At 44.1% G+C, this 27,692-nt stretch overlaps 1 protein-coding gene across 1 annotated transcript in view; it reads right to left on the bottom strand.

Moving 5' to 3' along the window:
• Positions 1–27,385, bottom strand: part of LOC130387984 (uncharacterized) — a 43,130-nt gene extending 15,745 nt beyond the window's left edge. The window contains exons 1-18 of the mRNA XM_056597276.1: positions 27,257–27,385; positions 25,745–25,887; positions 25,504–25,663; positions 25,296–25,379; positions 25,085–25,213; positions 21,620–21,736; positions 21,438–21,530; positions 20,916–21,130; positions 12,461–12,654; positions 11,808–12,095; positions 11,260–11,495; positions 10,660–10,824; positions 10,285–10,362; positions 9,037–9,411; positions 8,473–8,643; positions 8,230–8,361; positions 7,474–7,626; positions 4,057–4,173 (exon numbers count right to left, since the gene is read on the bottom strand). Of these exons, the coding sequence (XP_056453251.1) occupies positions 4,057–4,173; positions 7,474–7,626; positions 8,230–8,361; positions 8,473–8,643; positions 9,037–9,411; positions 10,285–10,362; positions 10,660–10,824; positions 11,260–11,495; positions 11,808–12,095; positions 12,461–12,654; positions 20,916–21,130; positions 21,438–21,530; positions 21,620–21,736; positions 25,085–25,213; positions 25,296–25,379; positions 25,504–25,663; positions 25,745–25,887; positions 27,257–27,385 (2,979 nt within the window). The remainder of the gene's footprint in view (positions 1–4,056; positions 4,174–7,473; positions 7,627–8,229; positions 8,362–8,472; positions 8,644–9,036; positions 9,412–10,284; positions 10,363–10,659; positions 10,825–11,259; positions 11,496–11,807; positions 12,096–12,460; positions 12,655–20,915; positions 21,131–21,437; positions 21,531–21,619; positions 21,737–25,084; positions 25,214–25,295; positions 25,380–25,503; positions 25,664–25,744; positions 25,888–27,256) is intronic.
• Positions 27,386–27,692: the final 307 nt, after the last annotated feature.

Genomic DNA, 27,692 nt, shown 5'->3' with positions numbered 1-27,692 from the left:
AAATTGACCCAGCATGTTGGGGGGAAGTAGCCTGGCGATGTCATACTCATAATTCTAGTCAGAATATGAGTCTGAGACCGAACCATTGGGCTGTGATTATAGGGCGGAACCAGGAAGGAAAATGCCTCTTTGCTCAATTGGATAGACCTAAAACCAATCAGAGCAACGTAGTATGTGACGTATGTTGTGCGAAGCACAGCTATTCTCAAACTAACTCAACTGAGCGCACGTTCGAAGAAGTAGAAAAAGAAGATGGACATAAACGATTTATCCCTGTTTTTTAAAAAGAATTTAAGGATACATGGACAAATTGGCAACACGGTCAGCATTTTTGGGAAAAAAAGTAAAAGCGCTGAGCGCTCTTTGGTGACGTGGTTGATTACGTTAATGTGTATCATCTGTCCATCAACGTATAAAGCCCGCCCTTACAATTTGATTGGTCAGATCACTTTTTGATCTGACCTTATGGTGCGTTTTAATATCCATCCGTCTCGGAGGTCCGAGGACGTTGCCTAGCGACACGCACAAACACGCCCCTTTTCCTCGGACGGCGATCTCGCCATCTCGGTTGAACTCAGTGGTGACCGAGCGAAATTCCGAGACAGAATTCAAGATGGCTGCGCCCATTGTGACTTGAAGTATGAACTGTTTTCATTGTGCTTGGACCACTTTGGTGGTTTAAATGGTAATTTCAATCACTCGTATTACTGCAATACCTTACTGTGTCCGTATCTCTGCCTATGTACACAAATATATTGTATTTGTGTCCAGCACTTTGGTCAACTACTGTTGTTTTAAATGTGCTATATAAATAAACTTGACTTGACTTGACTATGGCCTATAGCCTACTTATATTGGATCGCCTGGTCCTCTGCCAATGCTACCGCGACAACAGCTTTCCGGGTGGCGTCCATGTTTTCCTCCAACGGCCGAGCGAAATAATAAAACGCTTGAAGTGTGGGCGTGGCATCAGATCCGAGATCCGAGTCGGTTCGCAGAGAATGCTCAAACGCACCATAATACCTCCCAACGAGCTAAATTCCAGACTGAATCTCCCAGACCAAATATTTTGTGGGCGGAGTTCAGGCTGGTATCCAGGCTAGGGGGGAAGGGCTGGTGTAACGAAAACTTGCACGCCGGCGGGATTTGACGATTAAGTGGCAAGCGCTTATAACAAGAGAGCCATATTTAGTTATGATGGAATATGTTTGTAGGCTTTTTGTGCCTTTATGGACAGGACGGTGAAGAGAGATAGGACATTAAAAGTTTTGGGGAAATATATTAAATCCATTTTTTCCTCTTGGTCCACATTTACAGTATATTGCGCTTGTCATGCCAGACAGATTTACACTTATTTTTATCCTCGTCGTCATCACCACCTCCCACACACAACGGCAACATGGTGATATAAACGTTTGATGTGGCCATCATTGGTGCCGAAGTGCCGTCATTAAACATGCGCAGATAATCAACAAAATATCTAAGCTTCCAAATCAAAACAAAAAAACCTGTGGCCCTATTACAGATGCAATACCATAATCAATCTCTTAAATGGGATCCTCTCGATTTAAATGGGATATCAAATATCTTAAATCTGATCGTGTTGACCAAAAAGTTTTCCTGCCGGTTGATGTAATCAACCAACCGGCACTGAAATGTTTCTCTCCTGAATCCTGTTGTTTTCACTGAAATGTTTCTCACCTGAATGCTGTTGTTTTCACTGAAATGTTTCTCACCTGAATGCTGTTGTTTTCACTGAAATGTTTCTCCCCTGAATGCTGTTGTTTTCACTGAAATGTTTCTCCCCTGAATGCTGTTGTTTTCACTGAAACGTTCTTATGGAGTCAGATTCCTGCCATAATTCAAACCTGAAAAAAAAGTTTCAAAGGCTTGTAAGTCTGGGTTTGAAAACTCAACACCTTGTAAAAAAGGTTTTGCAACACTGAAAAAAGAGATTATAACCTGAAAAAAAATAAAACTAAAATTCAAACATCTGTAAACATGATTTTGTGTTCTATTTTATCTTCTTCATCATTATCACCAACACATTTTCAAAGTCCAAACAATTTCACCAGCGCATTTGCAGAGTTTCAAATCTGGCACTGTTCTAACAGTGTATTTCATTGTTGCCCGGTTTTGAAACCTTGTAAATGGGATTCTGCAAACGGGTGTTCATACATTGAGAAATACGTTTTGAAAGGTTGAATATTTAGTTTTAAAAACTTGTAAAGGTGTACGTTTACGACATTGCAACGTATTTTTTCAGAACTGACTTTTCAGCACTGACTTTTCAGAGATTTGACCACACAGGCGCAAGCTTTGAGTAACGTGAATATTGGCAGTGTTCTGACGCCACTCGTTTTGAAACTCCTGACTGTCGAATCTGAAAAAAAATAAAACGTTCCTGGGGGCGGGACCATTTAGCTCTAAACCTATTGGTTGCTCTCGGCTGACGTACATTCCAATCACATGTGCCGTTCACCGGGCTGTGCGTGATTGACAGTGCTCTGCCGATGACACGAATAACAAGCGACTTTCGCGGTTGATTTTGATTTCCATTTTCTGGAACCATGGCTGTTTCCCAAAGTGAAGGCTGCAGCCTTGCTAGGACGCGTCCTTGCTAGTCGCGTCCAATGGAGATGAGACTCTAGCTGTGTTCGAAATCGTTCCCTATCATGGATGTAGTGCACTAAATAGGGTGCACGCCATTTTGTAGGGTGTTCGAATTCTCAGTGGTCCACTATATAGGGCACTATATAGTGGACTTAAAATAAGGTACATACGATGTTCTCTACATGTTACTCCCGTATACCACAATGCAATGCGGTTGTATTTTTCCAGGGGAGAAGAAGAAGCTGAATAACCGCGAAAAGAAATACATTTAATGATGGAGTCTCCGGCTTGTGTTTAGAAATGTCAACAATTTATTTGGGATTTAACATTCAAAATTAATTTAAAAAAACTTAAAAAGAACAAGGAAATGTAACATTCAACATCAATACAACCTCCAGCCCGGTTTGTTTAGATGATGTCGGTGCATCACGTCACACAAATACCAGGCGCATTTACTGACGCAAATGACGTTTAGAAATGTTGGGCGTAGTGTCCGAATTCTCGTTCCCTATTCCCTATATAGTGCACTATATCATGTACACTATATAGGGAATAGGGAACGAGTGTATAGGGAACGATTTCGAACACAGCTTCTGGTTCCAGAAAATGGAAATCAAAATCAACCGCGAAAGTCGCTTGTTATTCGTGTCATCGGCAGAGCACTGTCAATCACGCACAGCCCGGTGAACGGCACATGTGATTGGAATGTACGTCAGCCGAGAGCAACCAATAGGTTTAGAGCTAAATGGTCCCGCCCCGAGGAACGTTTTTTTTTTTTTCAGATTCGACTGTCAGGAGTTTCAAAACGAGTGGCGTCAGAACACTGCCAATATTCACGTGACTCAAAGCTTGCGCCTGTGTGGTCAAATCTCTGAAAAGTCAGTGCTGAAAAGTCAGTTCTGAAAAAATACGTTGCAATGTCGTAAACGTACACCTTTACAAGTTTTTAAAACTAAATATTCAACCTTTCAAAACGTATTTCTCAATGTATGAACACCTGTTTGCAGAATCCCATTTACAAGGTTTCAAAACCGGGCAACAATGAAATACACTGTTAGAACAGTGCCAGATTTGAAACTCTGCAAATGCGCTGGTGAAATTGTTTGAACTTTGAAAATGTGTTGGTGAAAATGATGAAGAAGATAAAATAGAACACAAAATCATGTTTACAGATATTTGAATTTTAGTTTTATTTTTTTTCAGGTTATAATCTCTTTTTTCAGTGTTGCAAAACCTTTTTTACAAGGCGTTGAGTTTTCAAACCCAGACTTACAAGCCTTTAAAACTTTTTTTTTCAGGTTTGAATTATGGCAGGAATCTGACTCCATACGTTCTCCCCTGAATGCTGTTGTTTTCACTGAAATGTTTCACACCTGAATGCTGTTGTTTTCACGGAAATGTTTCTCACCTGAATGCTGTTGTTTTCACGGAAATGTTTCTCACCTGAATGCTGTTGTTTTCAGGGACTCCGAGAGCCCGCAGGAAGTTCACTGTATGAATAAAACTACTGTTTATTCCTGCATCTGCAGAGGACATTGTCACTGTCATCTTCTTGGTAAACTGTAAACAACAAAACAGCATTTTGTTTATTGCATGGATTCTGTTTATGAGGTTAAGTTCAAATGTAGAAAGGTAGGCAAGGCAAAGCGAGGCAACTTTATTTATGTATCACTTTTCATACACAAGGCAGACTCATTGTGACTCAAGTGCTTCACATATAAACATTGTCATAAAATAAAACGAATTAAAATGAAATAAAAGAAAAGAAAAGATATGCAAAAAATTAGTCAATGTATTTAAGATTTAGCAGAAAACTAAAGCAAACATAAAAGTCTTCAGTCTGGTTTTAAAAGTTGTCAGAGTTGGGGCAAGTCTTAAATCCTCAGGGAGTTTATTCCAGCTATTTGTTGCATAGTAACTAAATCCTGCTTTTCCATGTTTCGTGTTTACTCTGGGGATAATTAACAGATTGGTCTCAGAAGATCTTAGTGGTCTAGAAGGCTTATGTAGTGGAATCATATCAGTTAAATATTTTGGCCCTAAACCATGTAGGGATTTATAGGTTAGCAAAATGATTTTAAAATCAATTCTCTGACCTACAGGAAGCCAACGTAATGATTTAAGAATTTGTAAAATATGTTCAAATTTATTGGTCTTTGTTAGAACTCTAGCAGCAGCATCATGAACAAGCTGAAGTTTCCTTAGAGTTTTTTTTGGGAGACCTGTAAGGAGACCATTGCAGTAATCAAGCTTACTAGTGATAAAGGCATGTACAAGTTTTTGTAAGTCTTCGGTTGACATGAGCCCTCTAAGTCTTGCTACATTTTTAAGGTGATAATATGCCGATTTTGTAACTGTCGAAATGTAAATCTGAATCCATAACCCCTAGATCTCTGGCTTTGATTGAGGTTTTCAGGGACAGAGAGTGAAGATGTTGGGCCCTGGTGCCTTTCCGTTTTAGTACAATTATCTCGGTTTTGTCCTCATTTAGTTGAAGGAAATTTTGGCACATCCACTCTTTGTGATCAAAAGCAGAGATCAGAGTCTCAACACACACATAGGATCAAAGCATCATGATAACAAAACCTAGATATGAATTTTATGAAGAATATATATTGTTATCAATCAATTAAATTGCGATAGATAAAGCTGTCTGCAGATAACTTAATGGATAACTTTGGGATTATTCAACATGGTGTCATTTTTGCTAATGCAGACAACCATCTCTGAAACATCGAGGTCAGCCAGCCACTATCCACCAAATGGGCTGCAATGGAACTCTTTTGGGCAGTGACGCCCTGTCAGTGTACATACATCTTGAAGTGCTGTTTTTTTGCCACCAACATGCTTGATGTTTTAAGTGTCTGTATTGACAATATGGTGAATATCAAATTCAACCCTCCTCCAATCCTTGTTCTATCTTCTCCAACCTCTTTAATCACCCATTCCTCCTCCTCCCTTCTACTGAGTGATTCTGTTCACTTCTTTGTGAAAAAAGATGATGACATACGCTCCTCATTCCCCCCACCAACCTGATTGCACCACTTGTCCTAACGCCACCACTTCATCTCCAGCTCGAACATCCTTTTCACCCCTCACTCACAATAGGGCCCCTGGTAATCTCCCACAGCCCCACAACCTGTCCTCTTGAGCTTATCTCTCATTACATTCTTCAGTCTTTTCCTCCCGACCTTCTCCCTTTCCTCACCCATCTCATCAACACCACTTTGACCAATGGTTGTTTTCTGGACACTCTTAAAGCGTGGACCTTGCTTAAAGAAACCAAGACTCAACCCATCTGATGTAAGGAACGACCGACTGTCTATGTTCTCTTTATCTCCAAAGCTCTTGAGCATGTCGTCTTTTCACATCTCTCTGCATCTCTCACCCAGAACAAACTCCTGAAACTTACGGCTTCAAGGCAGGCCACTGTCTCAGGCTCTGCACTCGCTCTGTTCACCTGTGCTCTGTCCTTTCTCACGTACTGCACTTACAGGTTAACCAGGATCTGCACCCGTTCCCTGTGGTCTCACTACTCAGGGTTCTGTCCTGGCCACCCTTTACTCTCTGACCGAGCTCAGCCTTCCAGGGAAGGCATCTCCCTTCCAAAACCTCTCCATCAGCATTCGCAACTCTGTGGTGTCTGCGACAAGGATGGTAAGGAATCAGTGTGTGACATTGGTTGACCACCCACTCCCGAAGATTCAAGCTGTACAACATCAGGAGGATACGTCTGTTCCTCACCCAGAAGGCCGCCCAGGTTCTGGTCCAGGTCATCTCACTCCTTTACTACTGCAACTCTGGCTGGTTTGCAAGCCATTCGTCCTTTGAAGTTCATCCACAATGCGGCATCCGGACTAGTCTTCAACCCACATAGTACTGATACACTACACCTCCCCTCCGCACCCTGCGTTGGATATGGGTGGCCTTCTAAATTGTAAACAAGTCACTGGTTCTTCCCTATGCTGTCGCTAATGGGTCAGGCCCCCCCCATACAGGATATCTTCAAACACTAGACCACAGCCGGTCCTCCACGCTCCATGACTGGCAAGCGATTTCTACTCCTTCACTACGTGAGAACCCCAGCAACCACTCAACTAGATCTTGATTGTTTGCAGTCCTGGCTCCACAATGCTGGAGTGAGCTCCCAACGGACACTAGAACAGCTTAATCCCAGCCCATTTCCCGCTGCAGGTGTGAAACTCCTCTGTTCAGACAGCCTCTTGGTTAATGAAAAGTGAAAAGGAAAAAATATTAAAATAACTCTCTTACAGTCTCTCTGTCTCTATCAATTGTTTATGTATTGTAGCATGTGAAGGTAATTGATTCACTTATTTTTAGTATATAATATTTCTGTCACTGTTTAAGGGGTTCAACTTCATAGTTGAATGCACCGCGAGTCGCTTTGTAATATAATGCTATGTATGGAAATTCTTGAAACATTAAGATTTCACAGCAATATATTTCTTTTAGTGAGACTTTCTTAGAGCCAATTACAAACAGACCGGACCAAGCGAAAGGTAAATAAAAGAGATGAATAACTCTGTAGTGATCAACTCCATAGTGTCGTCAGCCACTTATTATAAAAATTGGCATTGGCAAAAAAAAGCCGCTTTAGAGGTTGTACATTAAGGGGCACTATGCCCCAAGGAATCACTTTGCAGCAGTTTTGCGGAATATGCCTTCAGTGTTCTTGCTCATTACTGGACAAACAAATATGTTTTGCCCCGTATTAGACCCTATAAGAGGAATAGGGTCTGGGTTGAATAATCCAGAGGTTATCATTTAAAATAACATGAGCAACAAGGTCAACAGGCCTATCCACTTCATGCTTAGACAGACACAACTCTCCCCTCCCACCTGTTGATTTCCTGCAGAGCAATTCTGAAGGTAATAGTATGAGCCATCGCCATGGTTCCCAGAGTTAATCGCCATGGCAGCAGACGAGGGCAGGCCCAACATCTTTAGCAGGGGCACGTTGTTGTTGAGAAGGACTGATACTTTGCTCTGATACTGAAACAAAATGTTAGAACTTGTATAAAACAATTAGACCTAATTAAGTCAATGAGCATCTCTGCTTTTAATAAAAATTCATTTTCTCTTTAAAATAGTCATCCTTGTGGAGTTTGTCTGGTCGGTGGCTAGTTTGAGCAGCCTAATTACTCTGGGGATTGGTAATGCTGCAGACTTGTGGTGCATTGACTAATCTGGGCATACAGGATAAAACAGCCATCAGTCCACACAGGCATGGGGAGCTCTGACAGGTCAGGATGTTACGCTGCGTGGTTTACTGCCCTACATTGGTCACCGGTTTGGAAGTTGACCCTGCCACATGCCGCCACAATCAGGGCACAGGTAGTGAGTGTGAACCAGTTTATTGGCTAGATTTAAAAGTGGATCAGGCTGCTGACATGTCCCTCCTGAGTGTGTGTGGGGATGGCAGGGTTATCCTATGTTCGTTGATAAGTTAATGCTCCACAAATGTGTGGCCTAACCCAGCCCCAGAGTAATAGGGCAGACTCTTCAACCAGCCAACCATCACAAAAACTCATCACCATCCTAAAAATATTAATGTTTTTCATCAAAAGATGCCAGCATAACAGCACTGTTGTGTACCTTGGTTTTAATCAGGACTAATGAAGCCTGTAGTGTTTTCTTGTCTAGCACCATGGAAACCCCTGTCTCAAGAGCACCACGAGAGGTGACCACAGACCCCGAGAACTGCACCCTGTCTGGACTCCCCCACTTCTATAACCAGAACAAGACGTCACGTACGATGCATATGGTGAATGAAATCCATGATAAAAGAATACTTTCCCTGTAATCATTCACATGCACACACTCACAGCTGCACTCTACCTGTACAACTGTGCAGTTGTTGTAATACACCACTGAACCCTGCAGGCCAGGGCTGGGCAGGATGCCGCCCGTCACCCCCAGTGTACACTGGCCTATGTGCAGCAGGGCTTGGCCAGCATACCCCCGCTGTCCAGCCCCGGCCGACACGGACAGCCTGGCATGTCCTGGGATCTCATGGAGGAGAAGCGTTGCACTCATTCATTACATGCAGCCATGCATGTGTTTTGTAATTAGTTTTGTAAGGATTCACAACTATAATAGACTTGAGCACTTTACACCTTGATGGTTAATAACATTTAACTCAAACATCAACAATCATCTGCCACTCAACACATACGCTTCATTTTATCAATAAACTAGGTGATGAGACATTTAGCTAGGAATTGTTCTGTCATGTTGAAAATGGCAAATGGACTCAATTGCTCTCTAATAATGTGTGAGGACACTGTGTACCTCAAGGCGTGGAAAGGATAAAACATCGGTCCACGGTTAGGTAGTTAGTTAAACAAATTACTTATAAAACCAAAACAGGTATTTGTTGCACAACATAACTACGCCCCCTACCTGTAGAGCTGGGCAGTATTGGCTGACATTGAAAGAATACGCTGACTGGCTCTTCTGCATCTCATGAGACCTGCTCTGCCCAAGGAGAGACCTGAAATGGCACTGCCCCAGATCCAGCCCCAGCTCCAACCCACCAGGGGGGAATACAGCTGAAAAGGCCAGGACCAGAGCCCCGTGGGTGGGCACAACCTGCATCGGTGCTGCCTCCATGGAGTGCTGAACGGACCCCCGGAGGCTCAAGTGAGGATGGCATTCTAGAGATAGACTCAGTCTGGCCTTCTCTTCGCCCATAGCCTGGATTTGGGTGTTCAGAGAGGTGGCACAGCCTTTTTGGAGAACCGAGCCATTTATGAAGAATTCCCGTGGAGTAGGAGTCTGTGGAAATTACAATATATGTTGATGAAAACAAGGAGGGAAAAAAATAAAGACACGCCTGCATTCACTTAATATATTATTATGTATTTGAATTTAAACTAATATATAATTCATAGTTATATGAAGAAAATATTTTTTCCTATTCTTTCCTCATGAAATAAGGGAAACACGCACGCGTTTCCTCAATTTCAGATCTAACGTTCAACAAACGACACAACAGTCCTCTGGTGGTCTGCTCCCCTCTGAAGACCAACACAGAGCACGTATCTCTCTCCAAGCCCCCCGGGCCTGGCTGGACCCAGCTAGCATGCTAACCAATAGCCTCCCAGCGGGGTAAGCCTCAAGCAGCTGGGTGGGGCTGTGTCTGGATGGTGAAGGAGGTCCTATCCCTTTACTGCACTTGCGTCCATGCCAGCCTGCCCAGCTCCTCACAGCATAAGTCAGCATCATACTGTAGCTAACACCCCCCCGACATTTGCCCAGATGTGACACCATCTGGTCAGTCTCAACTGACCCCTGAGCTCTCTCTTGTTCACACCCCCAGTGGTCCCGTATTCACCAAGAAAATGCCATACACCCCAGCCGCCTCCACCCTCACCCCACACTGTTGCTGGCTCTCCAGCGACCCGCCACCAACCACAGTCCCAGGGCTCCAGCTCAGAGGCCTGGGTCGCAGCAGAAGCCTGAGGTTGGAGTTGATGGGCAGGCCCACGGATGTGAGTAGGAGCCTGAAGAATGGGTTAGTTTAGCCCGTAGCTCGGCCCGATCAGCAGGGCTGATGCAGCCTTTGGCCTGTACGTCAAGGCTAAGGCAAGCTATGGCAAGGCCATAGCAGAGCCTACTTTGTGGACGAGAGACGGAGAAGGCTCGTACCTCAACTGAGTAGCTCGCCAAACTTCCATAGCATTGACCTAAGAAGCGGTCTGTGGAGGAGTCACTTGTGCAGTTCATCTGGGAAAGCAGGGAAGTTTGTTGTTTAAAGAATGGAGGCGATGGAGTGAGGATGGAGGAGCCCCTTGGAATGGCTACATTAGACAACATGGCATGTTCTGACCTCAAAATTATATGATAATGCAATCTGAATGTAATGAGTACATGTATAATTTATCAATCCTCTCAAACATAAATCCTCGCTAAAAACAATGTAATTACTTGAAAATATATATTTGTACAGATTTACAATGATCTCAGTGTAGAGTAAAGAAGTAGAAGGTTTTCAACAGGTTTCATGTGTGGGATGCATTTCACCTGCAGAGATGTGGGTAAAACTTCCCTGGGTTGCTGTATCTGTTGCCATAGAGACACAGATACATTTGCTGTGTTGTTGTTCCTTGTCGCAATAAAACGAGCATCCAGCTTTTTTTGCTCCTCTATGTGAAGAACCAGGTCTCCGAGGACTCTGCCCTCCTCTCTCTGTGGAATGGGAAGGGGACAGGGGAATAGGACAGTGTAGTGGTTAGGGTGTTGGAGTTCCACCCGTAGGTACTGGGTTCGATTCCCAATAATAACTGCATACCTGTAGGCATCCTAAAGCAAGAGGCCACTAGAGCCTCCTAACGGGCCTGATGGACATGAATCTGAATTCTCCGTGAATCATTTAGGTTAAAGGCCTAGAAGATCCCACATTATTTATTTTATTCTCATTCTTAGTTTGTTGGTGGAATCCACTGACACACCTGGCATAATGGTACATGACCTAATCATTAATTCACATTTGTTAATTCATTCATGTAGAGTGCTTTCAAGTCTCTTCAGATAAAAGCATCAAGCTCAAGGTCAATGTAGTTGAAGTGTTAAAGTAAGTGTATATTTCAAACCACCTCCTAACGCCCAGCCAGCAGGACTCACCTGGTAGTGTGCGTCAGCCTGCATGGAGCTGGGCAGGCCCCGGATGGCAAGGGGCCCGCTCTGGTGCTGCAGCCTGGAGTGGAACTCCCAGCGGGGGACGGCTTGGCGGCCCATCCTGGCCCAGCTCAGCTCTGCCCTCAGGCCCTCAGGCCCGGCCAGCAGCTCTGCTAACAGGGATGCTTGAAGTCCTCTCTGGTTTGTCCAGCTCACCTTGGCACTGTTGTTAGCAGGAAAGCCTATAGGTACACGCCAAGGGAAGGAGAGTTAATATATATAGATAGGTAAAGGCCTCTATAGCAGGTTTTTCCTAAATTGTCATTTTCCATTCACATATTTCCAAGTAGAAATTTAATTTTTCCATAATTTGATTTGAAAACTGCGTCAGGTAATGTAAATGTCTATGTTCCATAGCAACAAAGCTCTGTTGAATCAAATTTAATCTGAAGAGAGGGAAAGAGACAGGGTGAGGGATTGAGAGCTAAAGAGAGGGAAACAAGGACAGAGGGAGAGAGAGAGAGCTTGAGAGAGAGCGAAATGGTTTGGTTGACCTCTAGCACTGAGCAGGTCAGAGGAGTGAGAGAGGTTTGCGTGGAGCACTCCATTCCCCCAGCTGTTGAGCTGCCGGCTGGCGTTCAAACACACAAATTGGTCCCCATACTGAGCATACAGCCTGTAGCTCGCCCTGCACCCGGGGCCGTCCCCTGCTGTGTCATCCTCATCTTCCTCATGCTCCTTCTCCTCCTCATCCCCATATCCAGCCCTTGTGTGTCCATGTTCTTCAATGTGCTTAAACTCCACCAGGTACAGGGCCTCCATCACCTGGAGTCTCAGCTGTCCTGGAAACACACCACACACACACACACACACACACACACACACACACACACACACACACACACACACACACACACACACACACACACACACACACACACACACACACACACACACACACACTATGATACATTCAAACTCAATAACTTTCTAGTCTACTTGATTAATAGTATACGTCTGATATGTATTCAATTTTCTTTATTTCGCCATGTACACAGGTACTAGGAATTTTGAATGGTTCAAGTATGCAGTCCACAATTTTCCCCAGAGATTCAACTAAATTGGTTTGTTGTTCTCAATTGACCCCCCCTCTGAGAATTATGAATCCCTTTGTGCATCGCTATGAACCTTCCTCCTTCAGCCCCACCTTCTGTGAGTCCCTCCGTCTTCCCCAGGGCTCCCTCCAGCCCAAGGGCTGTTGGCAGAGCACTGAGGCCCACCAGAGAGTGCCTGAGATCCCCCGTCACAGAGAGCTGGAGTCCCTGGGTGTGGGTCAGGAGGGCCCTGGCCTTGAGCAACAGGGCCCTTTCCCCCTGGGTGTAGGAGCCGAGCACTGAAACCCTGGGAGACAAGAATTAGCTGATAATGGTCACTGCTTGGTTGGAGACTGTCCTGGAAATATTAATAGTAACTATAATATACAATTATTTAGAAAATATATAATTCTAAAAAAATTATACATTCTTTTTGCACCTAAAGATATCTCTCTTTCCCTCTCTAATTTAAATGTTTTAAGATAGTTTTTATATGCATTTCAAGTGTAGCCCCAAGTCTGATACTGAGGCCACGCCAACCTACTGACTTCTTTGTTGTGTAGATTCCTTTGAAGGTCCTATGGCATGAAAATCTCACTTTATGAGGTTTTCTAACATAAATATGAGTTTCCCTAGCCTGCCTATCATCCCACAGTGGCTAAAACTTGTGTTCGGTGTAAAATGAGCACTAGGTATCCTGCTCGCCTTTGAAAAAATGGAAGCTCAGGCGCGCTGATTTGGAATGTGGCCCCATACGTCGTCATAGGGGGCCAAGTTACCTCCCCTTTCTCTGCTTTGGCCACCCAGAGAATTTGGCCCGCCAATGAGCCAATGAGCAATGACCGTGCGAGTGCCACATGTGTGTGTGTGTGTGATTACAGACACTGAAAGGCAAGTGTTGTACAAGTCTTTGTTATTTGAATAACCGTTCTGCTGTTGGTGTTGTTGCGCATAACACGTTGGCTCTTTGACGTCCCTGGTATTTCCGCAACAAGACTGTAGTTCGGGTTACCTCAGCCATGGTTGAGAAGGAATTGGGGGAAAGGAACTTTGGCTTTGACTCCCTGAAGTACATGAATGCGACATGCTGCCCGCTGCCGCGAGGCACGATCAACACATAGCACCACCTCCCGGCAGCCGGCAGCCGGCAGCCGGCAGCGGACAGCGCGCGGTTCAATCTACTTCAGATTGATGTGGAAGTGGAAGAACCAGAGACGTCGAAGAACCCGACAGTCGTTTGTGATCCATCTGGAGGCGCACACAGTTTCTGGTGGTGATAATATGTATTATATGATATAGATATGTATGTATTATATGATATTATTTAGATATACAGCTACAGGCCTGTAAAGTGAATGTTGTACACTTCTTTGTTATTTAGATAACCGTTTACTCTCGTTTCTGGTATTTCCACAACGAGACTGGTATAGGGGGTTATCTCAGCCATGGTTGAGAAGGAATTAGGGGAAAGGAACTTTGGCTTTGACTCCATGAAGTAGCCTACATGGACCGCTGCCGCGAGGCACCACCACCGCTAAGCACCAACACCCGGCAGCGGGCAGCGGACAGCGGGCAGCCGGCAGCGGGCAGCCGGCTGGCACTGATAATATGTATTTTTATGATACAGATATCTATGTATTAGATGATATTATTTAGATATAGAGCTCCAGGACTGTAACGCAAGTGTTAAACTGACCACCACTGACCACTGTCCGCTGCCCGCTGCCTCGGCAGCGCGGCTACGGCGGGAGACAATCGCGGTCAACAATCGCATTCAACAATCGCGGGCAACTGATCTTTCTCCTCCATGCCGAGGTTCAGTCTACTTCAGATTGATGTGGACGTGGAAGAACCAGAGACGTCGGAAACCCGACGCAATCGTATGAGATTCATAATATCGTCTGGAGGCGAACACAGCTTTTGGCCGTGATAATACAGGTATATAATAATATGCATAATATGATATTATTTAGATATAGAGCTCCAGGACTCCCGCCGGAGCACCAGGAGTGTTCTAGAATATTTACAGAACACGGCCAAAGGCTGTGTGCGCCTCGATACATCCACTGTAAACAGAGCGCATAGTACCGTGGCCACAAGCTGCTCAGTGCCACACCCCCGCCCTCTTCCTTGACCCGCCTCTGTCCTCTACATTTGCATTAAAGCTACAGACACTGAAACGGCGCGTTTTGGGAAAGCTCAATGTACGACTGGCTCGTAGTGGCTGTAATTCTGCACCACGGCAGAATTTTGGGAATGTCTTCAAATACTATGCTAGGGGCCCACTAATATCAAAATTATATTAAAGCATTTCAATTTACATTTACATTTAGGGCATTTAGCAGAGGCTTTTATCCAAAGCGACCTACAATAAGTGCATTTGTCATAAGAAGTGCATCAATATATCGCTGTCGGTACAGAAAGGATGTTCATAGAACCAAGTGCAAGTACAACAATCGCTAGGCTAACCAATTCCCCGTGTTACAGCCATAATAGCAGCTACTACAGTTGCTACACAGTTAAGTACTATAATACAATACAATACAATACAATACAATACAATACAATACAATACAATACAGTGTACAATGGTGGCCAGAAGGGGGAGGGTGGCTATGCAGTGTTGAGGTGGACTCTGAACAGGTAAGTCTTGAGTCTTTTTATGTGCATCCATAAAGCATCCATAAAGCAGCATGCCATGGGACCTTTAACTGTCTCGCAGCCTTACTTTCAGCCTTGCAGACATATCCACCTGTCCCATTGTTTAATTCAGATTAACTTGGTCTCTCCCGCCATGGCTAACTTCAGCCCCGGCCAATCCTAAACTCTCCACGATGGTCACTACCCCTCATTGCTGGGGGAATTAAGCACATAAGTCTACTTGATTAATCTGTCATTTCGCACAAATTTATCTAAAAGCGCAAAATTTGGCACAGATGTAACTCAGGTGAATACTGAAATGATTTAGCTAGGGCGCCGGAGCCAGCAACCCTCGGGGCCAAGATGGCGGCCAAATCCATGGCCGCTGTCCTACAAGGGTTCAGACGATAGCTTTTGAACAACATGAGCTACAAATACAAACTTAATGTATTTTTTTAACTTTTCTTATTCTTATTCTTATTCTTTTCTGGCTATGAGAAACACAAACAAATATTTATATTTATGATTGGGTATATGTGGACTAGGGTGTGAACGGTTACAAAAAATTGGTTACACGACCCCTTTTTTTTCGTGTACACGGTTAACCGCTTTTTTAAAAAAAAATAATAATAATTTAAGTGGACCGCAGTCGCGCTATACGACCAATGGAGGGTAGAGTTTAGATCGGGCCCAGAAAATCAAGCCCGACCCGGCCCGAGAGACGTCGGAGGACCCGACGCAGTATATTCATAATATTGTAATGACCACGGAAGAGGCAGTGAATGAAGTATTGAATAGAGAGAGATTTATTAGATAGGCCTACCTAATAAACCGTTGGAACACACAAGACCGGAAACATAGCAACGCCGGTAAACAAACCCCGAGAAGCCCAATCCCTATGAGAGCTCCACGCGCTACGGCCATCCGGAGGCGCACAGAGCTTTTGGCCGTGATATTATATATACAAATATTATATTATATACTATTATATCCTATATAGAGCTCCGGGAGTCGCAAACGGCAACATTCACTTTCTCCTCCAAGCTGCAGTTCACCCCGGTGAACTGCAGCCAAACAGCCAACGCTGATTGGCTGTTACGTTACACATGTGACTCAGTGGCCACGTTACATGACGTAGCCTATGCCCGGTGTTCAGTTACCCAACATTTATCGCATGCATTCATTAGCTCCTTAATGTTGTCCAAGTGGAACATTTGTAGCTTTATTAATCGCTAAATAAATAGTAGCCTATGTGTTATTTTTGATAAAATATATATATTTTTTTTTTTCGGTTTTCGTTTACTGATTTTTCCTAAACGGTTATGATTTACTAACCGGTTACACGTGTACACGTGTACCCGGTCACACCCCTAATATGGACCCACAAAGCCAATCTGGCTACTGTATCAAAAAGGTTTTTGGCTACAAATTTTGAACCAAATAAGCTACAGATGAAAACGTAATGTCTATTTAATTGTATTTACCATGACACACAGGAATGCTTACATTTGTGATTGCCTATTTTTAGACCCCAAATTTGCATTTACAATAGAACAACTACCTGATAATTGGTAATGGTTTTAACCCACACCTTTTGAATGATGACACAGTGAAACCCTGTGCTGAGATAGGAGTATATCCCCTATGCAGCCTCTGCATCCATGGTGAGGCATGCAATGGCACTAGCACAGGAAGGCACATCATTCCTGAATCCCGGCCAGATTGCTGTCCTTGGTGCTGATCAACCATTGCATGCCATAGCAAAACAGCTCCAATGGCAATATCCTGAGACACTTGGTGAAGATAAGCTCGTCTTGATGATGGGAGCATTACATATTGAAGACAAAGCTCATCTTATGGTGGGGAAGCTGCTCCGTGATTCAGGTTGGACCACCATCCTTTCCCAGGCACAGGTTCTAACTTCAGGATGTGCTCATTCTGTCCTCAATGAGCACCATATCAAACGAACACGGTACTCCACGCTCTCCTTCAAGTCACACATGAACAACGTCAGAAAACGTTCTTCCAACTCCGCAACATTGCACGCCTTCGACCCACTCTTTCATCCTCAGCTGCCGAAACACATCCACGCCTTCATCACTTGCACACTCGACTATTGCACCATCGTAAAATAAAAGATCTCCTCCATCACCACTCCCCACTCGCCGCCTACGCTCTGCTGATGCAAACCATATGTTTATCTATAGTCATGGAAAAACATTCTATGACTATGTTAACACTAATATTGCTGGGTTTGTGAGGTCACACATGAGCTATGAATCTGTCACACGATTGGAAAATGTTTTTGATACATATCCAGAAGAGGACCTCAAAGCACAAACTCACCAACGCAGAGGAACCGGGTCAAGAACTAAAGTAAATGGGAGAACTCCAATTCCAAAACGTAACTGGAACAGTGACTTCCTGAAAAATGAGGAAGAACTATTTGTATATATCAGCTATCAGATATCAGATAACTATATATATAGCTATATCAGATAACCAAGCATGGCATGTCAGGTATACTCCTCCTTTCCACCAAGAAATATGCTGTACTCTCCAACAGACCAGAGTATGACATGTCTGCCCTTCAGCCTTGTACAAGAAGCATATACAAGAATATTCCTGCATCTTGCACGTGCTGGGGCCAATGGCCATAAAAAGGCATTTGTCTTTTTTACGGACTGTCGACAGCGATGTTGTCATCCTTGCCATCCGCTTCTTGAGGATTTCCATTCAAGGTTTTTGGTATTTCTTGCATCCCAACCACTAATAATAATCACAATAATCGGAGAGCAATATGGAGGGGCGCTTATTTCCTATCATTTCACCTCGGACCCTGAACAGAATCAACAATGACGTCCATGTCCAAAGACTGGAGTGTATGGTTGTCATCATGTACAGCAAGAGCTGTGGTTCCAGCCTCGTAGATGAAGCTAGACATCACCTTTTCTCGAATGGTACCATGTCTCTCGAGAACCTGCCTCCCACCCAAGCTGTACTGATTCAGCACATTAAAAGAGCACTGCTGCAGGCCAGCTTCTACTGGAATCAGGCAACTACTGTCTAGCAAGATATCCCAGAGTTCAATGCATGGGGATGGTATCGGGACTCTACAAGCAAGACTTGGGAACCTTACTGGACTAATCTCGGAGACACCAGTGTCCCACTCCACTGTGCAAGAAAGCATGTAGAGGGCACTGCAAGTGCTGTAAAGCCGGAGTTGGTTGCACTTTTATATGTGCATGTGAGGATGCTTGTACAAACAATGATGGTAGAGACGATAAGTGATCCGGTGATTGTAGGTGATAATGTTAATTCATGTGAGAGACCATGAGAATTCACTGCTGTTTTTTTGTTATGCTAAGCAAACCTTTAAGAGTTTTGGAGAAATGTACTATATTATTCTTTTAACAATTTGACATTATATAAACATTGCCTTGCAATAATAGCTGTGTCTTATTCTTTCATATATGATTACACTTTGAATGTATTCACCTGTGGTACACTGAAAGCATTTCACTCTAATAAGGTAATTAATCAACACTGAGAATAGTTGTGGTAAAAAAAGATTTTCAACCACAGTCTTGAAAGATTACAGGTAATGCCCCGTTTACACCATCCCGCTAATGGCCGCTAATGGCCGATGGACCACCGATGTGGAAATCGGGGTGATTCGGGTGACATCGGGCTAAAAATGTATGATCGGGTCAATTTATCGGGGTAGCATTTACACATACCCGATGTTATAATGATAACATAACGATTTATGACAGGGAAGACACCCGAAGTGCGTTTGGCGTCATTTGACGTCATTTCGAATGACGCCAAACACGTCAAATGACGCGTTTGGCGTCATTTGGCGTCATTTCGGGAGAAGGCAAAGGGGAGACTGGTTTAGACTGATATTTATTTATATATTTATTTATATTACAATAGCGATTTTATAATAATAGAACGCCGGTTCTAAATGGGCGAAGTACCCTGTAATTATAAAAGTAGGACATCCATCCATCACCCCCTATTTATACCCAAGTGGCAGATTGTGGGTCTTCCTTAACACAATCTGGTCACTCACAATCGTTATTTGTCTAGGGTTCTCGAGGGTCTTTCGTGTGTTGAGGTTGCCGATATAAAGACGATAAAACACGATAAAGCACGGAAGATTAACGAATATAGCCGATGTGCCCAGGAAAATTCCCGAACGATTTGCGATGTCTTACGTTATACTCCTGTTCTATTCCCGATTATAGCCGATTAGCCCATAGCAACACCTGGTAACCGATTCTACCCTGATAGACCCAAAATTAACAAACATGTTCGTTCTTTGCCGATGTTGCACGATGTTGCCCGATCATTGAGCATTTCTTCCCGTTTCTTCCCGTTGTCTAACGATGTTCCCGGGAAGAGTAACGGTGTTTCCCGATGCAACCACGCTATTTGCCGATGTTATAACGATAGCTGCTGATTTAGCCATCGGGCACCATCGGGGCCCACTATCGGGTAGGTGTAAAAAGGGCATAACAGACTTACACAAGCACAAAGATAAATATGGCAATGGACTTCCTGTGGTCAATAAACATTTAATAGACATCACATTCTTATTTGTAGCACAGTTGGTTCAAAATTTGTAGCCAAAACCCTTTTTCGGACAGCGGCCATATTGAAATTAGGGAATTTGGGGGGTCCTGATACACCCAATAATAAATGTTAGTATTCCAATGGGTTTCCTATGGTCAAAAAAGGTAAAATAGACATGTTTGTATTTGTATCTCATCTGGTTCAAAAGCTATGGACGAATCCCTTCCAGGCGGCGGCCGTATTGGATTTGGCAGCCATCTTGGTCTCTGGGAGCATTGGCTCGGGCGCCCTGGCTAAATCATTTCAGTATGCCCTCAGCTACATCTGTACCAAATTTGGTGCATGTAGATGAATTTGCGCGGTCCAGACGCACCAGGTCATGAATATTAACATTCCTATGTGTTTCCCATGACCAATTAAGCTGAAAAATATGCAAGGTTTTTATTTGTTACTCATGTGGTTCAAAAGTTAAGGCCGGAACCCTTTTCAGGCTGCGGCCATATTGAATTTGGCCGCCATCTTGGCCCCAAGGGTCACTGGCTCCGGCGCCCTAGCTAAATCATTTCAGTGTGACCTGAGCTACATCTGTGCAAATTTGGCGATTTGATGAATTTGCACGAAAATGTGCTTAATTCCCCCCATTATCACCTTTGTTTCCTTTGTTGTTATCTCCCACGATGTCAAGGTGTCCCTATAAGAATCATGTACACCCATTGTTTCATTGAATGTATGATTGGTAAACTGCTGCCTGTATCTTCCCATGTTCAGGATTTAAAATTAAATCAAATACTTTGCTGACAAGAAGTGCCCTAAAAATAAGTTATTCCTTCTCAGAGATGTAGGTGAGCACTGGTGTTGTTTACATTTTGGTTCTGTAAGCTAACTAGGTGGAGTGCACTGAATGTGGCAGTCCCCACACCTAGCTAGTGTTGAGAAGGAAGACAGCTACTACTAGATAAACAAGGCCCATTGGTTTTAGGGTAAACCATGTTACCTAGTTACCACCGATCCATATTAGAAACATCTCACAGAAGGGACAAATGAGTAGAGGAGGCCCAGCATCCAACCAGAAATAAATAATATAATATAAATAGTGAAAAGGGAACCAATTAGTGTATGAGAGGGTGTATGAATGAACAAGTAAAGAATAAATGACTGCAGTATGATGGAGACTGATGAACGAGTGAATTTGTGGGATACTGAATGAGGAATGAAAAGGAGTGACTGCGTGAAAGAGTGAATTAGCGAATTAATTCATGAGTGAATGAACTCTCTGTTCACTCCCACCCCCATACTTATGAATAAAATAAATGCTGAGGTCAGAAAACAACTAAACCCCTGACGTACCAGTGCTCTGACAGGTTAGCGGTCAGCTGGAGGGCCAGGTCTGCTCTGGGGAACAAGCTCTGGGAGAGGTTGAGCTTCAGCCCCACAGCTCTGTCCCCCCCGCTCAGGGAGTGGGACAGCTTGGCCCCAAGGCGAGCCCTGTCCTTGCCATCAGCCACCACGTGTATGCCGCTAAAGCCACGCCCCGACCGCCATGTGTACAGCGTGGCAGTCACCTTGATGGACAAAGAGGAGGACCCATGCTAGTATGGACAGGGGAAGGGTTTCTCACTAAGGATATTTACTATGATGAAATACATGTTATAAACTAAATGTTTAATAAATACTAGTTATAATTACACACATTGTTGTCATGAAGGTAATATTCACACAAGATGGTTTTCTTTTCTCATATCAAGAAGTAATATTCCTTATTTATATGAATAGATATTTTTTACATAAATATCTTTAGACAAAGTCGCACTATTTCAATAAACACATAAACAAACAAAGAAAGCATAAATAAATAAACCAATCACCCACCTCTACAGTTTTGGGGATCTTGGATTTAAAGGGATGACTGAGAGAGGAATACAGCCCAATTACTTTGGTGGTTCCATTCAGGTGCAAGGAAAACTGAAAAATAACAATATCATACAAAACGCATTGATTAACCCATCGGTCCCCCACATGTTCCCAACATGTTCAGGATGAGTAGTCCTCACCTGGCTCTCCTGTCGCTCTACCCTCAGCCTCCCCCTGGCCAGGTAGTCTAGAGCATTGCTGTCCGGGGGGGTCCAGTGCACCTCTCCCTCCAGCAGGGCAGAGGAGGGCAGCTGCAGCTGGAACAGTAACAACACCAGCAGATTAAGACCAGTTGGAACAAGTTCCAGTTGGTGGTCTCCCTCGCTATGATAGTAACATATACCACTAATTAATTATTAAGAAGAAAAAAGTAAGCACGTCACAAAGACATTGGGGATTTTGTGCAGGAGGTTGGACTACTGTGGTTGTTGGGGTGTTCAACTCCCAGCCAAAAGTTATTGTGTTTGATCCCCATTGGCTCTAACGCCGGGATTCCACCGGACGCGTTACGGCCGCGTTAAGGCCAATCCATACCTCCGGATCCGGACGAAATTCGTCCGTCGCCCAAAACGTTGCCTCCGGAACTACCCTTCCTACCTCCGTCTGGTTTCAGCGTTGTTATGGATGTTACGCGACAAATCCTCTAGAGGGCAGTGACTGTCGTTTCACAAATTAACGGCATCGATAATCGCAAACATGACCAGTGGCGATTTTGGTTTGGAAACTCTGGTGGGGCCCATGCAGGAAAATATTATAACGCAATCCAGAAATACCACATATTACTACCATCACAACAAAAACAGTAGCAAGTGACAGAGGGGACCAAAATTGCAGCTGAATAATGCCATCACTCAAACGCGAATCTGACGACATATATTAGGCTATTATAGCAATAGCACCACCAAATGGCAGCGTTCAAGATCTCACAATATCAAAACTCAAGAAAACAACAACGTGGCAACAATAAAAACACAACGGCGCACACCCTTTACACAGCAATCAATATATAAAGCCACCACTCACAATATACCAAAAAAAGAAGAAGTATGGTTTAAGTTGTATTAAGTTTGCAGGCCACCATACTGTACAATTAACAATGAATCTAGCCTGATAGAGTGGTTGCCTATTCAGACCTGGATAATCCTGGGTGAAAATTTAAGTAAGTTTGGGCTAAGATGGTAATTACCTGTGCTTTAAGGACAGTGCTGTCTGGTCTCCTTTGTGTGGCTGAGGTGAAACACAAGCATTTTTTTCCGCTTGAACCACTCCTGGTTGAACGATCTATTCTTGTCCTTTCCCTCTTGAATAATGATTAAATCTGTCGGGCGATGTGGTCCCAAACGTTTTATCTCCAACTTCTGTTCAAGTGCTAAATCTCACATGAAACTGATACTCAACACGATTCATCATTTAATGAATGAAACGTCCATTTGTTGTTATTTACTGTAACAGTAACTGTAACTGTAACAGTAACTACGTTAGCTAGCTAGCAAGATCTGATCGGCTCCCGCCGTAAACCCCGCCCTTTCTACAAATCAGCCAATGAGAAGAGCTTTGGGGCCCAAAACTTCTGGCCCCACCGCCGAAACAGAAGCGGGCGCTGCGCACGCGCTTGCTCGCGCAACAGCACCAGTTTTCTACACTGCAGCAGACAGGGCCATCTCGGCTGGGCCCCACCGAGCGGAACAGACGAGACGGAGCAACGAACTATTTCACACACAACTACTACACTAAAACAATTGCGTTAATCAAATTAAAACTGCGGACATGTAATTAATTATTAACAATTAATGTATTATTAACTTATGCTCAATGACATTTAAAAAAAAAAAAAAAAAAGTATAATCATGCCCTGCACGGCAGCGTTCTCTGGTGGGGCCGTGCCCCACTGGCCCCTAATGCAAAGACGCCACTGAACATGACATCCGTAGAGAAGATTTTGCTTTGTGTCATCCGAAATCTGCAAAAAAAGTGCAAAATGTGTGCGGTGGCCTCTGACACCCCTCACCAACCCGCAGATAATCTCCTCAAAATGTTGTTAAATGACCAGTTGCAACTTATTGCCAAAGCAGGGGAACAATGAAATAAAAAGGTCAGGTATATAGTATAATATAAGTATCAAACGTTAAATACAATATTTATACATTTTATACAGATATTATACCACTCTATCTATTTTCGCGAATGGTCTGATTTTTGACTCTATACTGCCGCCTCGATTTCCGGTGGTATTGCTCAGTTTCTCCCGGAGCACTCCGGATTCGTATGCTCAGAGGCGACGGACCCATTTACGGACGAAACACCTCTGGGACCGGACGAAACGGTCCGTATCCGTATTTACCGTAGGGTGTGAATGGGCCTCTACGGCAGCGGCACGGAACGGCTGCGACTCTGCCCTGCTTGCATTTCCACCGGGCGCGTTACGGCAGCGCAGCGCTGCCTTGCGAGCCAGCTGTATTCACGCGAGATCACGCGATAATCCTAAACCCTCATGTACTCACCTTCCACTCCCAAAACTACTGCAATTAAATGTCAGGCTTTGTCCTTTCTGACATTGTCCTTATAAAAAGGATAATTTGAGACCCTTTGATTGATTGACTGCTGACCTGGTGCCACCGGTCATGACGTAATAATGTTGATGGGAAGTTGTGATAGGCTACATGAGCTAAGGATTGTGTTTTATTTTGAAAATTGACCGGATGCTCTATGGCTTTTACTTTTTCACTTCCTGCCCTGCTCAATCTGCTCTGTTGAAATTGACGCGGTTCAGCAACGGCTTGCGGCAAAAATAGAAATGCTACGGAATGATAGTGTTACGGCACGGCGAGCCGCTCCTGGGACGCTGCTGAGACGTTCCGCAGCCACGCCCGGTGGAAATGGTCTCATTGATTAGAGTGGAACCTATCTGCTGCGGTGACCGCGGCCAAGACGTGCCGCAGCCGTAGCACTGCCGTAACGCGTCCGGTGGAATCAGGCCTTAACCCCTACCCCTTGTTAGTGACATCTGATATCTGTTATTATCTGATATTATACTACTTTTCTGGTCTTAATTTCTTATTAGTGACTCCTATAGAGCAACCTGACACGAATCACAGCACAAGAAACTATGTCGATTTTCGGGAAACTCTTCCTCTAATCTGGGCGCTTTCGACATTCCCTGTCAACTCTCGGCTTCGTCCTTCTCCGCCCTCTGGCCCCCCTCCTGCCAACCCCACTCCGTTGTGATTGGTTACCTTCCGGAAGAGCATGTTGCAGCACTACCATACATGGAAAATCCAGATTGTTCTACGTAGATAAATCCCGGAAATTTTAACAAGTGAATCGCGACCCGCGTCCCTAGTGTTTAGCGCTCTGCACAGCCACCCCAGACGGTCAGCAGGGAATACGTCTAAATGCATGTACGTCATTATTTGACACTTTAGTACGGTTAAACATGACTATACATCATTAGAATGTTTATAGGTCATAAAAGTCAAAAAAGCATAATAGGTGCTCTTTAAACAGTAGCATCGTTACGTATGTGACCAAAGCATATTTTCTGTATATTTGCTGTCATGTATGGTTAAAACAGATTTCGATAGGATTTTTCCTCTGGGTTGGTCTACCTGGAGGATGTGGGTGAGGTTGGCTCGGACCCTCATGCCTCTCTGTCCAGGCTTCTGGAGAAGCTGCCCATTGAAGTTAATCTTCTCCTTGCTTCCTACCCGGAGCCTCCCCTGAACCTCCCTCTGGGTCTGGGGGGGATGAGGGTGTGGGCATCAACCACTGGGTCCTCTGACTGGATTAATAATGAGTTATTCATTGCTGATGGGCTACCTGGTTGTTGAACATGGTTAAGCATAGCTCCGAGTCAGTTGGAAGCATGTAAGAGCTGAATGGGTGCACCAGAGCCGAGCGAACCTGTAACAAACAAAGGAAGGATGAGCTCAGTATGTCTAAATATGAACGATTGGTTCCTCCAGACTAAGCTCAAAAATAAGTACAATTCCATCATTGTGATTTGGACATGTTGCTCTAAACTCACAAAAGGTCTTGGTGGTTTGTATCCCAGTGTGAGTGTGTGAATGACCTCGCCACTGCTATGAAAACCCGCTCTGGACTCTAAGATGTAGAGGTCCTTGAAGTGGTCAACAGTGAACGTATGGCGAAGGAGTAAACTCTGGGGAAAGTTCTTGAACGGCTGCCTATTGTAGGAAATGTTGAAGTTTTTACAATCAGTTGGACCGTATCCTTAACATTACAATCAAAAATTCCTAATTGCAGACCTGAGCAGCAAAACGGCAGTTTTCTGGTACATTCTCGGGTCCTTCTTCAGTTCCTCCACCGATCCTTCAAACTCCAGCTCTGTGGGAAAGCTCTTGGGCTCCCAGAATACCATCTTCACCACCACTTGGCTCTTTTTCAAGTTCTTAAATCATGTCAGTCGACCAGTGACAGGAGATAAAGCAACACAGCACTGTTAGTGGAGCCCTGCACAAAACATCAGTGAAAACAGTAAAAAGGTTGTTTGAGAGACAGAATGACATGTAGCATACGGCCGCAGGTGCTTTAATCAGAATCAAACCTGGATTCAAGGTGTATTGACTACAGGGTTAGCGCACTAGGGGCCCTATCTTGCATCCGGCGCAATTGACTTAACCACTGGCGCATGTGTCGTTGCTAGTTTGCAACTGGCGCAGAGCGTTCTTTTCCCTCCTGCGCCATGCGTCGGTAAATTAGGGAAGGATCTTGCGCCCCAAGGGGCGGTTTGGCGAAAGGAGGAGGCGTATTCTGGTGCAAACGTTCCCTGGTGCCACAAACCAGGAAATACCCGGTTTAAATTCAGTGGCGCGTTGTTCAGATGCTATTTTAAGGGCGCATGCGTAATGTTGCTTGTGCACCTCGCGCAAACACTTTGCTTCTCTCATCTACCTAATCACACATTCTTGGTAAGTTATTTGGGAAAGAACAGCTGATATTAAGTTGTACATTTAAATCAATGCATCTGCAAACACCGTACAGCAAATACATATTTTCTTGACACAGACATCGTGTACTTGCCCATAACTTTTAGGATTGATGAATATTTGATCGTGGGAAAACATTATTTTACCACGAGTGAGTGTTAAAAAGAATGAATGAATGCAGGCGCGCGTGTGTGTATGTGTAAAATAATTAATGAATGCGGGCGTGCGTGTGTGCGTCCAACGCAAACTAAACACGTAACGCATAATACAGTCCATGAAAATGTATATTAACGGGGGACACATGCAAATTAGGAACACAAGTCGATAACGATACTGCATACGAAACTGATAAGAAACAATGTTTATAATGTATTGCGTATATCACTAAATATAACCACAGTTACTGCATATCATATGTTATATCATATACGTTTTTTCTTTGCCGAAATGTATTTGAGGACTCAGTATTTCTGAAGTTGTGGAAGAAAACCTTATTCCATGTGTGAATTAGGCCACATTATTTGGCCATAAACTGAGCCATTTGAAGTTTGAAATTCATGTGCATCTATCTCATCGGAGACTGCAGACGCGCTGTCAAATTATCAACTTGTCAGATTCAAATGCGCTCATGGCTCTTAAAGGGGATGGGAGCTGGCACTCTCATTGGTTTATTGCACATTATGCAGAAACCACACCTACGGTGGTGGTTTGTTAAATAGGGCCCTAGGTGTTATTTCCAACGTTTTTCAATCACCAATAGCCAGTATGGCATCGCACTGTTTCCACAATGACCATCACAAGACAGAATTACGTTGACCTCCTCCAGCGAACCTTGTCCAGGGTGTTGAGGGCCGCCGAGAGGCTGAGGTTCTGTCTGCCGTAGCTGGACACGAGCTGAAGGCCATGGCGGTCCCTGCTGCCCTCCAGGGACAGCTGTCCTTGCAGGGGGAGGGTCCACATGGAGCTGAGGGTCCAGGAGCTCTTCACCCCCTGCTTCCCCACTACTCCCCAGGCAACCACCTATCCGAGAGAGGGGAGGGCGGAGGACCACATTGGTGAGGCGTCTTAGATGGAGGGAGTTTTCTATTTAAATTACACATAGTTCTTAGGTGACTATATTCAATTTATGATGTATATTGGTGTATATATTATATTATGTATTTATATTTATATATGCACGTTTGAACTAAGCCTCCCTTCCCTTATAATATGGCAAATGGGATCATTTACTGAGAGGGATGTGAATATAAGTCATCCCTTGCTCCTC

This window comes from Gadus chalcogrammus, chromosome 8 (assembly GCF_026213295.1).
Source record: "Gadus chalcogrammus isolate NIFS_2021 chromosome 8, NIFS_Gcha_1.0, whole genome shotgun sequence".
NCBI lineage: Eukaryota > Metazoa > Chordata > Actinopteri > Gadiformes > Gadidae > Gadus > Gadus chalcogrammus.
This window is presented reverse-complemented; position numbering and strand designations above follow the sequence as displayed.